General features: G+C 42.9%; 1 protein-coding gene across 3 annotated transcripts in view; it reads right to left on the bottom strand.

Annotated features, from left to right (window-relative positions):
- Positions 1-295: 295 nt before the first annotated feature.
- The window catches only part of LOC110515430 (inactive phospholipase C-like protein 2), a 60,923-nt gene continuing 40,440 nt past the window's right edge, over positions 296-20,778 (bottom strand). For all 3 annotated transcript variants that reach the window (XM_090229113.1, XM_036973175.2, XM_090229114.1), the window contains 4 exons: positions 18,053-18,256; positions 9,319-9,394; positions 4,794-4,903; positions 296-2,020 (listed from right to left, as the gene is read on the bottom strand). In XM_090229113.1, the coding sequence (XP_090085239.1) occupies positions 1,814-2,020; positions 4,794-4,903; positions 9,319-9,394; positions 18,053-18,256 (597 nt within the window). In that variant the 3' untranslated portion in view covers positions 296-1,813. The remainder of the gene's footprint in view (positions 2,021-4,793; positions 4,904-9,318; positions 9,395-18,052; positions 18,257-20,778) is intronic.

Here is a 20,778-nt window from a genome sequence, read left to right as displayed (position 1 = left end):
GTGCGTGCATGTCTGTGTGTGTGTGCGCGTGTGTATCTGGGAACATGTGCCAGTCACGTCTGTGGTTCGCTAGATATCCCAAGGCTCTTTCCACTCCTATCAGCACACTGTAAACTAATCTATAGTGATCCTTCAGTTCCTCCAGCAGCTCCATGTGATGGCTGGGATATCCAGACCCTGCAGTCTCTGTCTGCCCTTAAACAGGAATAGCATGAATACAACAGAAAACAGCACACTGTAGAATGTTAATGAATGTTCATACGGTCTGTCATTGAATCTGACACCAGGCACCATAAACGATTTGACGTAGTTTATTCTGAAGGTTTTGGGAATTAACAGATAAGAGCAAAACCGGTATTCAGTTCAACCATCTGTAAAAATGGTTAACAACAGTTATAAATACAACTGTCACGACACTGAAGTTCATGAATTACTTTTTGTCCCAGTGTGGGCCCAGTTAAAACACTGGTGGTGAGATCCAGAGGTAGTGGTGGGTGGCTAAAGTTGACTAGGAGCAACACTGTTTCAGCACTGTGGAGAGAATGAACAGGGGACAAATACAAAACTAGAAGCAACTGGTGGGGAAAAAGCAGGTTAAGATGGATGTGAGGAAGAGGGTCTCTTTCCTCACCATCCATCCCCTTTGTTGACTGATTTGTAGCAAATGAGGCACAGTCGTACATGAAAACGTATTCATGAATAGGGTGCTAGTTTGTTACCAGGACTGGTTGAGAAGCTATTATTACTTTGTACATCCCACTCAACCCTCTCACATGGAATGGTGAAATGACACCAAAACGTAGGCCTAACGCGTTACTCTCTCCATGGTTCCTTCCCAAAGCAGTTGCTAGTTGTGCTTGAGACTCGACTGCCACCCTTTGGACCACACACTGAGGTTTAAAGTCTCTATCCGTCCCTCGGTCTCGACAAAGGAACAGTGGGAAAGTGTCAAGGACACTTCCATTTCACATCTGCACAGACAAATAAAATAGTTATTTTTCATGGACGAGTCATTTCCTTTACAAAATAAATCTTATTTCTCAAGAATACAATAATAAAATGAAGCACGTTGGAAAAAAAGTAACAGAACTCCATATATACACATACTATTTTGGCAGACAAAAACATGAACAAGTTCATTATTGTAAACAGCGCTCTCCTCCCTTTTCGTCTCGCCATTGTTCCTCTTCCTGTTTCCTATTACATTCACAGCTCTAGTTTCTGGTTGGTCAGAAACCCGTAAATTGTGCTTAAGAAATCCTTGAGCCGTTCAGAGCGGCTCTCCTAGGGTCAGGCCCTGGGGTCTGCCTGTAAATAAGTGCACTGTCTCTACAGTAGGTCACTGCTTTAAGACTGTCCCGTGGCTGCAAGTTCACGTGGCCCTCCTAGTTGACCCGCAACATCTTGCTGTTGGACGTTGAGGTGGGCAGGAAGGGTTAAGGGCTTTTTGTGTGGTACCGGGTTAAGCAAAGGGAGGTTTTAGTGGGACTGGGGTGGGAATGGAATGGTTGTATACAGCGCTGGAATAAGAATAGTTGTGTGGCAACGGCACTAGAACAGTTACACTGTAGTCAGGTTTGTGTGGGACTGCAGTAAGGAGATTTATGTATGCCACTAGGGTAGGGAAAGGTGCTTGGGGGTATGAGTGCCACTAGGGTAGGGAAAGGTGCTTGAGGGTATGAGTTCCACTAGGGTAGGGAAAGGTGCTTGGGGGTATGAGTGCCACTAGGGTAGGGAAAAGTGCTTGGGGGTATGAGTGCCACTAGGGTAGGGCAAGGGGCTTGAAGGTATGAAGGGTTTAGGGCGTAAGCCTTCAGTTGTCCTCCTCAGAGAGCTCGTCCTCCCCCGTGGCTTTCTCGGGGATGGCGTCCAGGCTGCGTGGTCGGGTCCTGGACTCGGAGCCTGCCGTGCTCCCTGATGGCCCGTCCTTACTGAGGTTACAGGTGAGGGCGGCGTAGTGGATCTGCTTCAGGTTCTCCTGGACTTCACTCTTTGCGTGCTTCAGCAGGTCCGCCTGGCCCTGGAGGGAAGGCAGGGACATGACAGGAATGGCAATATACAGACAATGGAGCATGTATCAACAACTTGAATCTCCAGTTTAAACAGAAAGACAAAGGGTGAAACCAATAATACTTTAAAAAGGTCACGAAGCGAAAGAGTAGTGTGGTACTAACTGTTTAATCGTAGTTGTATGCGGTCAGACATTGGAGTCCTACACCTCCCCAATACCCACGGAGCGTAACCGCTGCTTCTGTGTATAATGAATTATGCAGCGTAGCCAAACACTCACCAGGCACCAACTCAATTTCCCGGGGACCATGTATAAATGATGAGCCCAAACGCTCATGAGGTGAGCATGCAATTAATGCATGCAAATATCACAAATAAATATGCGGAAGGTCATTCCTCGATAATTAGCCCTTGCATTGACACAGGGATTAAATGAACGGCATGAAGACAAATACATCAGACTGAGTGTGTACAATCTAACTAACTCAGACATAGGCTCTTACTCCACCGCGCTGCAGCTGAAAAACAAATGTCAATATAAACCTTATGTCCCTTCTGTAAACAAACTGTTTTCCTCATTTAGTGAAGCTCAACTGCACTGTGGAATCAGAATCTCTGAAGTGTTTGCTCGGAAGTTGTTTCTTGAATTTAAATTCACTACCTATGCCTGCCCTCAATAAAACAAACATTAAGTCAAACCTCTTACATGTAACTAAATGCAATCGAAAATGTAATCTACGTAATCCCAAAAAGTAATTATTTATCATGAGATAAACAATAACTAGTAATGCTGCATACTCCAAGATTAAACTCTCACCTTTCTGTTAAAAATAGTTATACATTGCAAAGGTGTAGTCACTTTTGAGGACACAAGCTCAAGTACACAGATCATATTTTATGATTATTTCCTATTCAACAAAACTGTATATGAATAAGGCTTGAAATTAAAAATAAAAACTATTAAGAGTTCACCTTCCTTATAACTGTAAAATACATATTTGTATATTTAGTGTTAGAGAAAATGTGCATGTTTTCTAAAGGTCTCTTGATTAAAACGTATGCCCCCATCACTGTGAACGTCTCACAGAGTTCTAGCTTGGCTTCCTGAACTTGTTAGGAACTCGCCTTTCATCAAATTTTAATATTGTCCATCTATGACAAAGTATTTTTTGTCATACTATTAATTATTTTAGAAATATCACATTTCCATAAGTAATCAGACCCTTTACTCAGTACTTTGTTGAAGTACCTTTGGCAGCAATTACAGCCTCGAGTTTCCTTGGTATGACGCTACAAGCTTGGCACACCTGTATTTGGGGAGTTTCTCCCATTCTTCTCTGCAGATCCTCTTAAGCTCTGACATGTTGGATGGAAGCTTTGATGCACAGCTACTTTCAGTTCTCTCCATAGATGTTAGATCGGCTTCATGTCCGGGCTCTGGCTGGGCCACTCAAGGACTTGTCCCGAAGCCACTTTTGCAGTGTCTTGGCTGTGTGCTTAGGGTCGTTGTCCTGTTGGAAGGTGAACCTTTGCCCCAGTCTGAGCACTCTGGAGCAGGTTTTCATCAAGGATCACTGTACTTTGCTCCGTTCATCTTTGCATCGATCCTGACTAGTCTCCCAGTCCGTCGCTGACGGACACCCCCACAGCATTATGCTGCCACCACCATGCTTCACCGTAGGGATGGTGCCAAGTTTCCTTCAGACGTGACCCTTTGCATTCAAGCCAAAGAGTTCAATCTTGGTTTCATCAGACCAGAGAATCTTGTTTCTCATGGTCTGAGAGTTAAGGGCCTTTTATTGAGGAGTGGCTTCTGTCTGGCCACTCTACCATGAAGGCCTGATTGGTGGAGGGCTGCAGAGATGGTTATCCTTCTGGAAGGTTCTCCCATCTCCCCAGACAAACTCTAGAGCTCTGTCAGAGTGACCATCGGGTTCTGACCAAGGGCCTTCTTCCCTGAATGCTCAGTTGGTCGGGCGGCCAGCTCTAAGAAGAGTCAAGGTGGTTCCAAACTAATTCCATTTAACAACGAGGGAAGCTACTCTGTTCTTGGGGACCTTCAATGCTGCAGAAATGTTTTGGTACCCTTCCCCAGATCTGTGCCTCGACACAATCCGGTCTTGGAGCTCTATGGACAATTCCTTCGACCTCATAGCTTGGTTTTTGCTCTGACATGCACTGTCAACTGTGGGACCTTATATAGACAGGTGTGCTTTTCTAAATCATGTCCAATCAATTGAATTTACCACAGGTGGAATCCAAATCAAGGAGTAGAAACATCTCAAGGATGATCAATGGAAACAGGATGCACCTGAGCTCAATTTTGGGTCTCATATCGAAGGGTCTGAATACTTTACAAATACTTACATTTGTAAACATTTCTAAAAACGTGTTTTTGCTTTGTCATTATGGGGTATTGTGTGTAGATTGCTGACGATTGTGAAAAAAGTCAAGGGGTCTGAATATTTCCGAGGGCACTTTAGGCTTCAGACAGGAGTTGACAGACAGTCGGAAGAGCGAATTAAATGGTAGGAGGGACATCCCTGCTGCAAGAGGTGTCAGATGTCATATCCTGCTTCAGACAGGCAGATTAGTGTGTCTGAGAATCAGGGCTACCTCTTAATGCAAACCATTTTGATCTACGGTGTCCACAGATCGATTTATACGCAATGGTTTTAAACGGTTTACTGGTAGCTAAAATAGATTAAACAAAAGCTAAAAACTGTCACAAAAAAAAAGATTCCAAAAACAAATGACTCAAACTAGGTGGTCATTATCCATACCTTGAGGATGGTTATGTTCCAGGTGAAGCTCTCCACAGCCTTGGCCAGCTTCCTGCCCTTCAGGCCCTCCTTCACCGCCATGTCATGGAGGTTCTCATGGAACTCCATCGCTGGGGAGAGAGGGGTCAGGGGACACATGAGTTTTACACTGTATTCACACACATTTGTCCCAGAGGCTAGCATTGACTTACAATGTTCAATGCATTTATATGCTAGGTTTGCATGAAATGCCAATTGGGGTTAGGCAAGTGTCAGCACTATGGGGGAAAAACCTTAAGTTATAAAGCCTCCACACATTCGGTTTCATTCTTGACATGTGAGACAATGATAAAACACCAACACACATTAGATGATCATACGTTAAGTATTCAACCATCTGTCTCTGTGTCTGTCTCTCAGTGTGCACACAGTACTAGAACTACCTGGTTCAGTTTTTGTTTTCATTGTCTATAGAAATTACACAAGTCTGAAAACAGCTGCCCAGCAGACAACATGAGGACGGAAGCAAGGCTGGTGAGGTCAAGATGGAGTGAGAGACATCTTCTCTTGAGAGTGTGAGAGAAAGAGAGAGCAAGACTAGTATGGGCAGGGCAGACAGACATGACATCCCCTCACTGTGGATTAGCATCAAGCCACTGAGCAGAGGAGGGACTTGTCTCCCGAGGAGCTCCCTTCCTCCTCTCCTTCCCCTCTTTGCTCCTCTCTCTCTGACGGAGTGCTGCTCTCCGTTAGGATACACATACGAACATTGCTGGGTGTTTGATTTGAGTCAGGTTGCAGTGGAGTCCACAACATCAGGGAAACAGCTGAGGGTCTGGCCGTTAAGGTGCTCGGTATACTACTAATAGCTTCACCAGACTCAGCTGATGGCGCACACCCACACACAAGCTGAAACGGTCAGACTGAGCATGCTCAGATCTATCGCGGCGCTCTAACAGCTCTGGGTCGGTTCCCAGCCCTGTTGGTGTTGTTTCCATGGCAACACCAAATACCGTACATGTGAGATATACGGTGGGGTGGGTTGGATGTTGATGATGATTCTGAGGAGGTCTGTGATATTGGCACTTCAGCAGTTAGCACATACCTGACCTAGATGAAGAGTCGAGACTGAGAAAACAGCCAAAGGAATGTTCACAAATTAGGCCCTGGCTGAGGCTAATATTGTATTATTTTACAGAGAATGGTTAGGGCATCGACTTTTTTTAAATGTTTAATTGGACCATACACTGTGCTAATAATCTGTTACTACCAGCCTTTATGATTTTGTTCACTGTGAAACATCGGAATGATTATCCCCCACCCTCAGGTGCTGTGCTGCTGCAACTACAGTCACTGCTGTTGTACTCATGAACCATGACTGTGCTGGACACACACACACACACACGCACACACACACACACACACACAACCAACTCTCAGCAGGGGTTGCTTAGCAACGCAGTATAGAGTTGGGGGTGTGTGGCGGGGGACTAATTCTGTCATTCTGAGCAAGCCCTTTCAAACGCAATTCTCGGCAAGCTTATGCTCGCTGACAGAGACTGTATGGAGCCACCAAAGGTTCTCAGTCACCTTTGACAGTCCATAACCGAGCGGAAGGTAGGAAAGGGGTTTGCCGTGGCCAATGACAATACATCAGGGATTAGCTTCTTTAGATGGTGTCATCTTCTCCCTCGTATACCTTGAGCTCAATAACTGTCAGTACAATGAACTTGGACCACAGTGCCCAGTCACAGGATATATTCATGAAACCGTTTCCCCAACCTGTATGGTAGCCGAGGCTAAATGTTGGTGTCAAACGGTGGCATGCGTGTACAGATATGTTATAAAAGATGATCTGCCTGTTTACTAGCTTTATTAATAATGGATTGAATCGCAAAAGCAACACATTGATGGATTGTCCCCAAACCTCCTGAACAGATGATGCATTTGACCCTGTAGAATATCACCTACTGTATTTAATGGCCACAGGTCATTACTGTAATGGGGCTTTTCCATTCACCTTATGTTCCACATTTTCTCTTTAGCTTGTTTTCTAGGCAGCTTGTAAAAGTTAACCTAGGTGGGATCTGTTATAAGCATTACTCTGTCCAGACTAGGTGTATTTTGGGGTTCAGCTATTGAGTTGTCCCAGATGTTGTTTGGTACCTGTGTGAGTGTCAAATATTGCATTTGATCTGTGCGCTTCAGACAGTAAGTAGTGAGCTTTGTTCATTGTTACCCAGGGGGTCTTTTGAGGCGGGTTGTTCTCTCTGAGTGGTTATGATGGATTACACAGAACTCCAGTAGCTGTTGCTGGAATGTTCTGCTCACTGTCTGGAGGGAATACAGTTTGTATTGACCCATTTTCCACTCGCACTCACAGCTGACAATATGTATCGATGAAATTATAACGTGAATTTCTTGTTGCTTAGTTTACCATCTGCTGTGTCCTATTTTGCAAAATGTTGGTGGTTGAATCCAGCCACCAACTACCTGTTTAGTAGTCATGTGTGCCCATAGTAACTAATAAAATAATACAAATTCATGAAGCATTTCCTACCTTCACTAGCCTATCATTTTGGCTTAACTGAGTGGCCTAGTTAGGTACAATTTGAAAGAATTTCTGTATTTGAGTACTCACATGTTAGAGTGAAACGGTGCTGAAGGCCAAAAAAAGTTGCCGCTATGCTGGTTGTTCTGATACACAACTGAAAACCAAACTTAAAACATGTTCAATGCACTTGATATACTCCTCAAAGAACACACACCTTACCCGAGTTTGAAATGATGTCAGTGCTTATAAATGTAACATAATAAATTGCTGCATTTGTGAATTGAGTAATTAGTAAACAAATGCAAACTTTAAATCGAGTACTGTGTACGTGTGCCCATCCCTAGTTACTTTCAGGTTCATTTTCATAGACATTTCAAAGATTAGAGGAAAATAACCATACATTGACAAAGTGTGATGGGTTCATATCAACTTTGAAGAGGAATGCTTTCAGACTATGGACACAATATACTGTAATACTATAGATCTAACGAGCACCAAAAGTGAGCACAATTCCGTATCTCCCTTCTGCCTAGAGTAAGAGATGTTTTTGTTGTCTCTTTCAGCACCGTTCCTTCAGGCAGTTCACACCTTAACTCTCAGACTACCAATGGCTAATGTCTCGGGCAGCAGCTTGAAGGCAGGTCCTATTGGTGTTGTGATGAATACTAAGAAGAGGAGATGACGGCGAGAAGCCATTGATTTGCGACACACACCTCAGTTAAAGAAGACACTTCTCTACCCCCTTGATGAGCCAAGACAACAGACTATGAATATTTTATATGTCATCCATCTGGAAACCAATAAATCCCAGCCCCCGGAACGATGGCCTGTTTTTCCTCACTCGGCGCTCCAAGCAAGCTACTCCATGAGAAATGAAACATAAACAATGCTTAGATGGGAAACGTGGCTGAAATGCGCTGCATTAGATGAAAGACACAGACGTCTAAATGATCCTGTCATTGAATATGATTTCATTTGTACTGTAGTAAATCTACAGGTCAATTTTATGCTGCTTTTAAAGCACACAATTTAGTTTGGCAGAGTTTGCACCGTTAGAGCTCTTTCCGGAAAAATCCACCTTGTCGAGTTCCCCTCATAATGGGGGGGAAGGAAGAGAGGGTGAACATTCTGAAAGCTTCTCAAGCCAAGACTCTCCCACCTTGGAGCGAGTAGTGGAGGGTGGGATCTCTGCCAGCGTGTTCCATTGATGAGCTGCCAATCACCCTATCAAGGCTCCAAGATCCTTCCGATCCCCCACGCCCCAGAGCAGAATGGATTAACACGGCCCCTGTTCAAGTCAAGTCATTATGCAGGGCCAGAAGGCTATTCTCACAGAGACTCACCAGAGGAGCGGGATAAACAGTGCTAAGCGCACAGATATAATAAAATTGCAAGAGCACACAAGCTGCAATATTCATATCAAAGTGCAAACGCAGAATTCTAACAATGAGATCAATTATTTTCCAATCAATTGCTCAGACAAAAAAACAACACTATTTTTTTTATCCATTCTGGTAAATTATTCCCTTTCAATTGTTATTAGATGGGCTTGATCTCATTCTGCACGTCTTGTAGCGGTGCGGTTCCTGGTAGAAACCAGGCATAAAGAGACCGCAGCCGCCTGCCAGTCTTTGATGTTGTTCTGTTCAGAACCTGGATGTTTACCACCTCAGCTGCAACCCTCCTAATTAGAGGAGCAGCGAGGCCCGACGCCGTGAGAATCATCAAAAACCAGGCAGAACCAAAGCAGTGTTTCAAAGCAGCCGGGTCACAGAAATGAGCATGAATCAAATGTTAATAACTTATGTAACAGGGCCGGCATAATCAGTCCATCTTTTTTGTTAGCTGCTCCTCTCTATGGCATACTTCAGATGGGGGGGGTGATTGTATATGAAAGGAAGTAGGGAAGATCTGAGGGACAGTGGATCTTTGCAGAGAAATGGGCTTTTCATGCTAAACATCGCTCTTTAGTCATCTCTTTCCCGCTCTTACCTGCTTTCTGGGTTAGCAGTATTCGGTCGTAGGCTCCCTCGGAGTTCTCCAGCAGAGTCTTGCTGGTCTGGATCATCTGTCAGGAGAGGAGAAAGCAGACAGTCCAGTTGAACCTCTTACTCCCTTTACAGTAGCCTGGCATCCTGCGGTAGTGAGCTATCTTTGGGGAGTATGTATCCAGTGCAAGGGAGAAAGAAGCCTTGGCCCTTATTACAGAGATAGAAGGGCCAAGCAGCGGGAGTTGTGCTGAGGCACGGTAAAAACAGAGGGAGGAGAGTGTATCCGAGTATGTTATTGAAATTTGCAAGACAACTAGGGTATTACAGTAATTGCATGTTATAATATGACGCTCCAGTCCTGTTTCAGAGTTGGTCTGAAAACATGTGATTTCAAGAGTAGGTTATTATTGTTTATTACAGCAATCTGTTGTAGAGAGGATAGGCCTTGTTCAGAGGCGTAACACAGCCTTATCTGTGGCATTACAGCTGGGTAGTGGACCGCTAAATTTAGCTCCATGCCTTAATTGAGTGCACACACTTCTGACCTCCATGACTGTGTTAAAATTGTCATGGTGGCTCTGATCACAGAGGCCTATTTGCACTTCTAATGCCTGACCAAAAAATAAAACACCCCAAAATACATCCCTGGTACATCGGGGGTATTTCGGGAGGTTAATGATGCGTGTGTTTACTGTCATGGATCCTGGTAAATACCCACTGCGTGACCCAGAAGCCGTACACACGGATATGACCATCTGGATCTTTCTCCCTTATTACAGTCTCTCGGAGTGCAATTAATACGATCATCTGAAGGAAATTATGTATCATCTAAAATTAGAATAGGTTTCTTAATGCGATTCTGGGGCGAGATGACACAGTTACAGCAGCCTTCCGTTTCAATTAGTGGTACGTGTGTTGGGCTTTATATTCGCTGCTCTGGCGTAATTGACTTGTACATTCCCTCAGTGACTTAAGAGCACTGCAAGGTCACATAATAAAAGGCAGACAGTCTTGTTCCATTGCCAAGGCAGACCGGGCGGGAGCTTGGGGTGGAGAGCGTGGGCAGCTGTTTCAGCAGAGCTCCAGTTGCCAAGTCAATCTTTGACGGTCGGCCGGTGACCCAACAACATGCCCCCGAGATCGATCCCCGTTGCTGTGCCAGATTTCCAGCCAGTGAGAAAGAAGAGAGTACCTATTTAGGAGCATTGAGAGCGATGTGACAGGTGCTGAGGGGATCGGCAGCACTGTGACTGTGTGTCTGTGACAGCTTGTCCATGGTGGACTGCTGGGCTGGGCGTTCTACTTCAGGCAGTGAAAATGGAGATGGTTTCAAACAGTGACTCCAGCCCTCTACACCCAAATGGGGATATTAGGGAGAATTTTTTTTTTGAACATGCTCTTTGGTGATACATCAATTTGAAAATTCGGAGTGATTTACAAAATTATTTGAAAGCCCTGACAATTAACAATATGGCCTATATATTTATTGAGGTGGGCATCAAACCTAGTTTTATGAGGGCAACCCAGAGCATTCCTACAGTCTGTGATGAGTGTAACACGTCGTGACGAAGCTGAGGGAGGCGTGCGGGGTGTGTGAGGGAGGAGGGGGGGGGGGCTGTTTGTGACAGTCCACAGCTGCAGTAACAGGGCTGGAGGCTGTCAGGCACACTGATTACTTTACTAATGGGTGAAGAAATTATAGCCTTGGGTGACAGACACAGCAACATGGGGAGGTATTTATAGTGGATTGAGAGGTAAGTGGCTGAACTCAACGCTGGCTTTGCTCACTAAAGACTAGCTATGGTGATGTGTATTTAGTGGTGCTACTGGGAGTATTTTACAAGGCTTCAAAATGGCAATAGTCATCATTAACAAACTAGTACTTTGTGACACATTGGTACTTCCCTACATTTTTTCTAGAAAAATCGACACAATACATTTACAACATGAAGAACAGTACATTCAATTAAGATAATTTCTGCAGAGGAGCACTGTGATGATACTGGAAGAGTCCACATGTTCTTTTCCTCTGCAAACAAAACAAGTAATGATTAGAAAAACCAGACGACCCCATTGTAAAATAGTGTATATCTATTTACCTAGTCGGCTTGATGTTGTGTGTCCTATGAGAGAAATGTTCCTCTCAAAGCGCATTCAAGTTATGACTGCCATAGGGAGGGAAACCTGCAATCTGACAAGCAGTCAATGCACAACAATTCTTAATTCAATCGCGGGGGAAAATGGCATTTGTTAAAAAGAGGTGGATCCCGGCTTTCCATTCATACTTATTTATTTCTCAACTCCTAAATATTCTGAAATGCACCATTTTAAAGGCAGAGTTTTTAGCAGCGTCATGGTTGAGCATGATACCGCTCAGCAATTCACCTCGAGTGCACAGGACCAAAACGTAACACGGGTCAATTGTAGGGTAACTTGGAGTGACTTCAATTGTGATGAGACAGATTACATACAGTTGAAGTCAGAAGTTTACATACACTTATGTTGGAGTCATTAAAACTCATTTTTAAACCACTCCACAAATTTCTTGTTAACAAACTATAGTTTTGGCAAGTCGGTTAGGACATCTATTTTGTGCATGACAAGTCATTTTTCCAACAATTGTGTACAGACAGATTATTTCACTTATAATTCACTGAATCACAATTCCAGTGGGTCAGAAGTTTACATACACTAAGTTGACTGTGCCTTTAAACAGCTTGGAAAATTCCAGAAAATTATGTCATGGCTTTAGAAGCTTCTGGTAGGCTAATTGATATCATTTGAGTCAATTGGAGGTGTACCTGCGGATGTATTTCAAGGCCTACCTTAAAACTCAGTGCCTCTTTGCTTGATCATGGGAAAATCTAAATAAATCAGCCAAGACCTCAGAAAAAAAATTGTAGACCTCCACAAGTCTGGTTCATCCTTGGGAGCAATTTCCAAATGCCTGAAGGTACCACGTTCATCTGTACAAACAATATAACGCAAGTATAAGCACCATGGGACCACGTAGCTGTCATACCGCTCAGGAAGGAGATGTGTTCTGTGGTGCGAAAAGCGCAAATCAATCCCAGAAGAACAGCAAAGGACCTTGTGAAGATGCTGGAGGAAACAGGTACAAAAGTATCTATATCCACAGTAAAAAACGAGTCCTATGCCGACATAACCTGAAAGGCCGCTCAGTAAGGAAGAAGCCACTGCTCCAAAACCGCCATAAAAAAAGCCAGACTACGGTTTGCAACTGCACATGGGGACAAAGATCGTACTTTTTGGAGAAATGTCCTCTGGTCTGATGAAACAAAAATGGAACTGTTTGGCCATAATGGCCATCATTATGTTTGGAGGAAAAAGGGGGAGGCTTACAAGCCAAAGAACACCATCCCAACCATGAAGCACGGGGGTGGCAGCATCATGTTGTGGTGGCTCTTTGTTGCAGGAGGGACTGGTGCACTTCACAAAATAGATGGCATCATGAGGCTGGACAATTATGGGGATTTATTGAAGCAACATCTCAAGACATCAGTCAGGAAGTTAAAGCTTGGTCGCAAATGGGTCTTCCAAATGGACAATGACCACAAGCATACTTCCAAAGTTGTGGCAAAATGGCTTAAGGACAACAAAGCCAATGTATTGGAGTGGCCATCACAAAGCCCTGACCTCAATCCTATAGAACATTTGTGGGCTGAACTGAAAAAGCGTGTGCGAGCAAGGAGGCCTACAAACCTGACTCAGTTACACCAGCTCTGTCAGGAGAAATGGGCCAAAATTCACCCAACTTATTGTGGGAAGCTTGTGGAAGGCTACCCGAAACATTTGACCCAAGTTAAACAATTTATAGGCAATGCTACCAAATACTAATTGAGTGTATGTAAACTTCTGACCCACTGGGAATGTGATGAAAGAAATAAAAGCTGAAATAAATCAATAATTCTCTACTATTATTCTGACATTTAACATTCTTAAAATAAAGTGGTGATCCTAACTGACATAAGACAGGGAATTTTTACTAGGATTAAATGTCAAAAATGGTGAAAAACTGAGTTTAAATGTATTTGGCTAAGGTGTATGTAAACTTCCGACTTCAACTGTATTTGGTTGAGCAAGAAGTGGCAACCAGGGAAAATGTTGGGGGAATAAAAAGTGGTTTCTGTGAGAAGCACAGCATGTCAGCATAATTCTATTTATTCATTTTCTCAGTCCTTCTACATAAAATGTACACGACTTGATCTTCTTTCACTTCATATTTTCATCAAAATTGCTGAGGACACGCAAGAGTCGATGTCTAACACTTAACTCATGATCCAAACTTCGCTGACGGCTGCCCATGACTCTCAGTGAGTGAGACACTTTTGAGTAAAATTACACGACTCATCTGTTCGCAGGTTAGTTAGCACATTACCGTCATGCTCTGTGTGGGGGTTCTAAAGTCAAGAGAATGAGACATTATGAATACATTAGGTAAATGACATGCAATGCTAATGGTGTACTAATGCAGTCTGTACCCTTTGACCTGTGTTTCTGCAGTGGATAATAAGCTTCACCAATACTTCTCCAGGATTTCCGCTTTGTGCACAGCACACTGCAAACATGTCTGACACAGAAAACAGCTGGTGTCAAATAGAAATATCAAGGAATGAATATTTTAAAGCGTATTCAATACATATACAGCGAAAATAGGCTACAGATTTGAGGATGAAATATCAGATGCTCCTAAAGTGTTTTTCCATGGCCACGTTGGATAATCTAGCAGAGCTTTCATGTTGTTTTTATCTTGCCCACTGTATTGTAGCAAATAGAGTAGATAAGTAATGAAATATTCAAAATGGGGGACGAAGGGAATTCTATAACACTCGTATTATTAAGGTACAGTGGGGCAAAAAAGTATTTAGTCAGCCACCAATTGTGCAAGTTCTCCCACTTAAAAAGATGAGAGGCCTGTAATTTTCATCATAGGTACACTTCAACTATGACCGACAAAATGAGAAAACAAATCCAGAAAATCACATTGTAGGATTTTTTATTAATTTATTTGCAAATGATGGTGGAAAATAAGTATTTGGTCAATAACAAAAGTTTATCTCAATACTTTGTCATTGCCAACAAAGGGTATATAACAGAGGTCAAACGTTTTCTGTAAATCTTCACAAGGTTTTCACACACTGTTGCTGGTATTTTGGCCCATTCCTTCATGCAGATCTCCTCTAGAGCAGTGATGTTTTGGGGCTGTTTCTGGGCAACACGGACTTTCAACTCCCTCCAAAGATTTTCTATGGGGTTGAGATCTGGAGACTGGCTAGGCCACTCCAGGACCTTGAAATGCTTCTTACGAAGCCACCCCTTCGTTGCCAGGGCGGTGTGTTTGGGATCAATGTCATGCTGAAAGACCCAGCCACGTTTCATCTTCAATGCCCTTGCTGATGGAAGGAGGTTTTCACTCAAAATCTCAAGATACATGGCCCCATTCATTCTTTCCTTTACACGGATCAGTCGTCCAGGTCCCTTTGCAGAAAAACAGCCCCAAAGCATGATGTTTCCACCCCCATGCTTCACAGTATGGTGTTCTTTGGATGCAACTCAGCATTCTTTGTCCTCCAAACACGACGAGTTGAGTTTTTACCAAAAAGTTCTATTTTGGTTTCATCTGACCATATGACATTCTCCCAATCTTCTTCTGGATTATCCAAATGCTCTCTAGCAAACTTCAGACGGGCCTGGACATGTACTGGCTTAAGCAGGGGGACATGTCTGGCACTGCAGGATTTGAGTCCCTGGCGGCGTAGTGTGTTACTGTTGGTAGGCTTTGTTACTTTGGTCCCAGTTCTCTGCAGGTCATTCACTAGGTCCCCCCGTGTGGTTCTGGGATTTTTGCTCACCGTTCTTGTGATCATTTTGACCCCACAGGGTGAGATCTTGCGTGGAGCCCCAGATCGAGGGAGATTATCAGTGGTCTTTTATGTCTTCCATTTCCTAATAATTGCTCCCACAGTTGATTTCTTCAAACCAAGCTGCTTACCTATTGCAGATTCAGTCTTCCCAGCCTGGTGCAGGTCTACAATTTTGTTTCTGGTGTCCTTTGACAGCTCTTTGGTCTTGGCCATAGTGGAGTTTGGAGTGTGACTGTTTGAGGTTGTAGACAGGTGTCTTTTATACTGATAACAAGTTCAAACAGGTGCTATTAATACAGGTAACGAGTGGAGGACAGAGGAGCTTCTTAAAGAAGAAGTTACAGGTCTGTGAGAGCCAGAAATCTTGCTTGTTTGTAGGTGACCAAATACTTATTTTCCACCATAATTTGCAAATAAATTAATAAAAAAAATCTTACAATGTGATTTTCTGGATTTTTTTTGTCTCATTTTGTCTGTCATAGTTGAAGTGTACCTATGATGAAAATTACAGGCCTCATCTTTTTAAGTGGGAGAACTTGCACAATTGGTGGCTGACTAAATACTTTTTTTGCCCCACTGTACATTGATTACGGTGAGGTGTAAGGCGTAATAGGTCTGTATTGAAATAGCCTCAATGACACATTATAAACTGCGTGTTTCCAGCCCTGAATGCTGATTGGCTGACAGCCGTGGTATATAAGACCGTTTACCATGGGTATGACAAAACACTTATTTTTGCTGTTCTAATTACGTTGGCAACCAGTTTATAATAACAATAAGGCACCTCGGGGGTTTGTGGTATATGGCCAGTATACCACGGCTAAGGGCTGTGTCCAGGCACTCTGCGATGTGTCGTGCATAAGAACAGTCCATAACCGTGATACAGTGCCTTGCGAAAGTATTCGGCCCCCTTGAACTTTGCGACCTTTTGCCACATTTCAGGCTTCAAACATAAAGATATAAAACTGTATTTTTTTGTGAAGAATCAACAACAAGTGGGACACAATCATGAAGTGGAACGACATTTATTGGATATTTCAAACTTTTTTAACAAATCAAAAACTGAAAAATCTCCAGAAGTTCAGTGAGGATCTCTGAATGATCCAATGTTGACCTAAATGACTAATGATGATAAATACAATCCACCTGTGTGTAATCAAGTCTCCGTATAAATGCACCTGCACTGTGATAGTCTCAGAGGTCCGTTAAAAGCGCAGAGAGCATCATGAAGAACAAGGAACACACCAGGCAGGTCCGAGATACTGTTGTGAAGAAGTTTAAAGCCGGATTTGGATACAAAAAGATTTCCCAAGCTTTAAACATCCCAAGGAGCACTGTGCAAGCGATAATATTGAAATGGAAGGAGTATCAGACCACTGCAAATCTACCAAGACCTGGCCGTCCCTCTAAACTTTCAGCTCATACAAGGAGAAGACTGATCAGAGATGCAGCCAAGAGGCCCATGATCACTCTGGATGAACTGCAGAGATCTACAGCTGAGGTGGGAGACTCTGTTTATAGGACAACAATCAGTCGTATATTGCACAAATCTGGCCTTTATGGAAGAGTGGCAAGAAGAAAGCCATTTCTTAAAGATATCCATAAAAAGTGTCGTTTAAAGTTTGCCACAAGCCACCTGGGAGACACACCAAACATGTGGAAGAAGGTGCTCTGGTCAGATGAAACCAAAATTGAACTTTTTGGCAACAATGCAAAACGTTATGTTTGGCGTAAAAGCAACACAGCTCATCTCCCTGAACACACCATCCCCACTGCCACATGGTGGTGGCAGCATCATGGTTTGGGCCTGCTTTTCTTCAGCAGGGACAGGGAAGATGGTTAAAATTGATGGGAAGATGGATGGAGCCAAATACAGGACCATTCTGGAAGAACCTGATGGAGTCTGCAAAAGACCTGAGACTGGGACGGAGATTTGTCTTCCAACAAGACAATGATCCAAAACATAAAGCAAAATCTACAATGGAATGGTTCAAAAATAAACATATCCAGGTGTTAGAATGGCCAAGTCAAAGTCCAGACCTGAATCCAATCGAGAATCTGTGGAAAGAACTCAAAACTGCTGTTCACAAATGCTCTCCATCCAACCTCACTGAGCTCGAGCTGTTTTGCAAGGAGGAATGGGAAAAAAATTCAGTCTCTCGATGTGCAAAACTGATAGAGACATACCCCAAGCGACTTACAGCTGTAATCGCAGCAAAAGGTGGCGCTACAAAGTATTAACTTAAGGGGGCTGAATAATTTTGCACGCCCAATTTTTCAGTTTTTGATTTGTTAAAAAAGTTTGAAATATCCAATAAATGTCGTTCCACTTCATGATTGTGTCCCACTTGTTGTTGATTCTTCACAAAAAAATACAGTTTTATATCTTTATGTTTGAAGCCTGAAATGTGGCAAAAGGTCGCAAAGTTCAAGGGGGCCGAATATTTTCGCAAGGCACTGTATATTGGCCAATATACCACAGAACCTCATGCCTTATTGCTTAATTATATAACTTTAGTCCATTGTCAACATTGATTAAATTAATTGATTAAAACAACCCACCCCTTCCCTACTACCTAACCCTCTTACCCCCATGTTACCATTCAAATCCCACTACACCCTCCTCTTGACTTGATTAGAGTCAAGCTCATTTTCTAGGTGTTTTGAGGTTGTTTTTACAACCAGCACATTAGTAGTGGTCTAAAATCTCAGATTTAAAGTCCTGGTCCTAAAAAAGAATGTCCTCTATCAACTAACTTTATAAAACAAAGGAAATGTAAAGAAATAAAAAATAAATTAAATATTTTAAAAAACACGATACTGTTCAAACAAAAGTCCTCCTGTACTCACCATGTCATAGGCAGTGACCACCTTCTTCAGGACATCTGGTAGCAGGCCCTGGGGCTCCATGGTGGGGTACTGGTCCTTGAGGTTGAACACCAGGAGAGGGTTGTTGTCAGCCCCCGTCAGCCGGGAGGACAGGGCCAGGATGCACTGCTTCAGGTTGGCCACTGCCGAGAGGCCACACAGTTCCTTGAAGGGCACTATGGTATTCTGCAAAGGAACATGAAAGCTTGGGTTGGTGTCCGTTTGATGATGAACTAAAGACTGTTGTTGTATTGAAGACAAAGAACACTGGACAAAGTGGAAAATAAAAAAACAACTCAAGCTTTCATAAATGGACAAGATGCAGAATATTGTACTGCAGACTAGGGATGTGACAAATTAAACCATTTTGTTAAAACGATAAGAAACATTCATCAAATTCCATGTGAATTCACGATGCAGATGTGCTGCTGCCTGCAACGGTTTGGGTCTCACGGTGCGTCCCTTTCAGATGGTTAAGCATTAATGTACCTCAATTCCACCTCGCAATGTTTGCATTTCCTTCTCAAAGTATTGCCTACAGGACTTTGCCGCTGTCGCTTGCCTTTCTCAGCCATTTTCTCAACTGTTAACAACAATGACGTAGTGGTGGAGAGTCGACTTCAAAAGAACGTGTCAACTCCCATTTCTGAGTGTCAAGATTAAATTCCGCTAGGAATCGACTCCTAAGATGTTGTATTTTGGAAATGGAGGAGTTGCCGTACTATTTTGGGAGTTGCCGTACTTCCGAAAACACTTATTTCATAGCGAGCTAACGAGGGACGGAGAGAGAGGGAGGGGCACAGTATAGGCAGGTCGACCAACAGGCAGACAGAGTCAGAACTGTGCACTTGGCCTAGGCTATTTATCGGCAATCAAAAGCTCTATCTCGCAATGCAATATCTCGCAATTTCTTGGCCTGCAATGTCTCGCAACTTCAGTAAAGCAGGGCCTATCATCAACGAAAAGGCTAGGATATTGAGATGAGAGAGATGCAACAACGTCACTCTCACACAGTATCTCCACATATGCATGGGTTCACTTCACACTGTTCACAGCATGGTAGCCAGGGCAGCAAAACAGTAGTGAAGTGCATCATGCTTCAAAGCTCTTAGTTGTTGAGGAAATTGACCAACTATGCTGTAATACTTTCTGGATCTACATAAAAAATATAAAAAACTTTTCCGGTTAGGGATTTTTATTAATGTTAATGATCCCAATTTCTTTAACGTTAAAACATTCACACCCCTAATGCAGACAAAGTTGCAAAACATTATTAGCCTCAAGGATACTAGGGCATGAATGACAAGTGAATTATTACAGTTCAGAGTTCCCATTTGTTTTCATTTCAGTTTGGTTTTTAGTCATTTAAGATAAAGCTCACTGCTGTGACAAAGTTCACTTGAGTAATTATCTCATTCAGCTGGTTCATTTGATTCATTATGAATGAAGATCAGTGATTAGATGATTCCTAATGTTTTCAATTATCTAACGCAGAAAATAACAACTGAGCTCTGTTAAGTTACCTAAGTTAATGTGGCCTATGTAGTTACTAATTAACAGGCTAGAAGCAGAAGTATAAGTACAGAGAAACACCCTGTGATAGGAAGTGGTTAAGAGTACTTCTTACCTCCAAGAACCTTTGTTGGTTTTTGTTAGTCATTCGATAACACACACACGCACGCACACAAATCCTAACCTTCCTGTGAAAGGCCCAATTTAAACAGTGTGTAAACAACCGGGAGGACAAACAGCCACAGAGAGAACGCCCAAGATGTGTTAGTCTCAGGGCCAGTGGCCTGTTATCACATAATGACTGCAATGTAAACAGAGCGACCAAAATAAACCCTAATACACAATGCATAATGCACCACAAAAGACTAACCACACAGTGGGGGAACAATCGACTATGCAACTTCCTTCTGACACATTTCTCAGTATTGCTTCAGACCAGAAAAGACCAGCTGTTTGAAGTAGGCTAGCTCATGGGGGGCCCAGTGGGAACCTAGTGAGCACACAGGAATGCACAAAAGCAGATGTAGGTGGATAGTCTGAACAGGCAAATTGTCATGTGGGTAACAAAAGCCTACTGTTCATCTTTTGGTCGATATCTTTCTGTTATGTCCTTTTTCAACCAATAAAAGATTGATAATTGCTGCTAACAGTTTACCGAGTGAAAATTTAAAGTAAAACACCATGTGTTTTTTTGCTCTTTTGAAAATAGGTGACGCACTAGTCTCGTTTCCACTTCAACATAATTTGTGGTAATCTTTCCTTTAGACAGCATACAGTAATCTCCTTCTAGAATTATTACTGACAAGCCCATAAGCGCCACAGTGCAGTATTACATAACACGTTTTCCATTTGATATATTAGAAGGTATGCTCATAAGCCACTACCTGGATATCTGAATATCAACCCCGGGCCTCAGTGCTCCAGTGGGGATTTCACCAGTCTCTGAGCTGCGAAGTCTCCTCGAGTCTGTCTCGACTGTTGTGCAATACACATGGATTAGATCAAATCTGCTTAAATCAAGTTTGGTGGCTTTGTTTTCTCTTGCCAAAAGGAGCTTTATTTTTAGATGCTACACAGTCTTTGTAGTAAATCTCGCTGTGATCCCCGCTTGACTCTAGGGGTCAGTGTTCATATTCTAACAAAAACATTCCCATGTAGGAGGATGAGTAAATGATTCAAATGACTCATCCACGACT

The sequence above is a fragment of the Oncorhynchus mykiss genome, chromosome 3, assembly GCF_057628025.1.
Source record: "Oncorhynchus mykiss isolate SJ-2025 chromosome 3, ASM5762802v1, whole genome shotgun sequence".
NCBI classification, from domain to species: Eukaryota; Metazoa; Chordata; class Actinopteri; order Salmoniformes; family Salmonidae; genus Oncorhynchus; species Oncorhynchus mykiss.
This window is presented reverse-complemented; position numbering and strand designations above follow the sequence as displayed.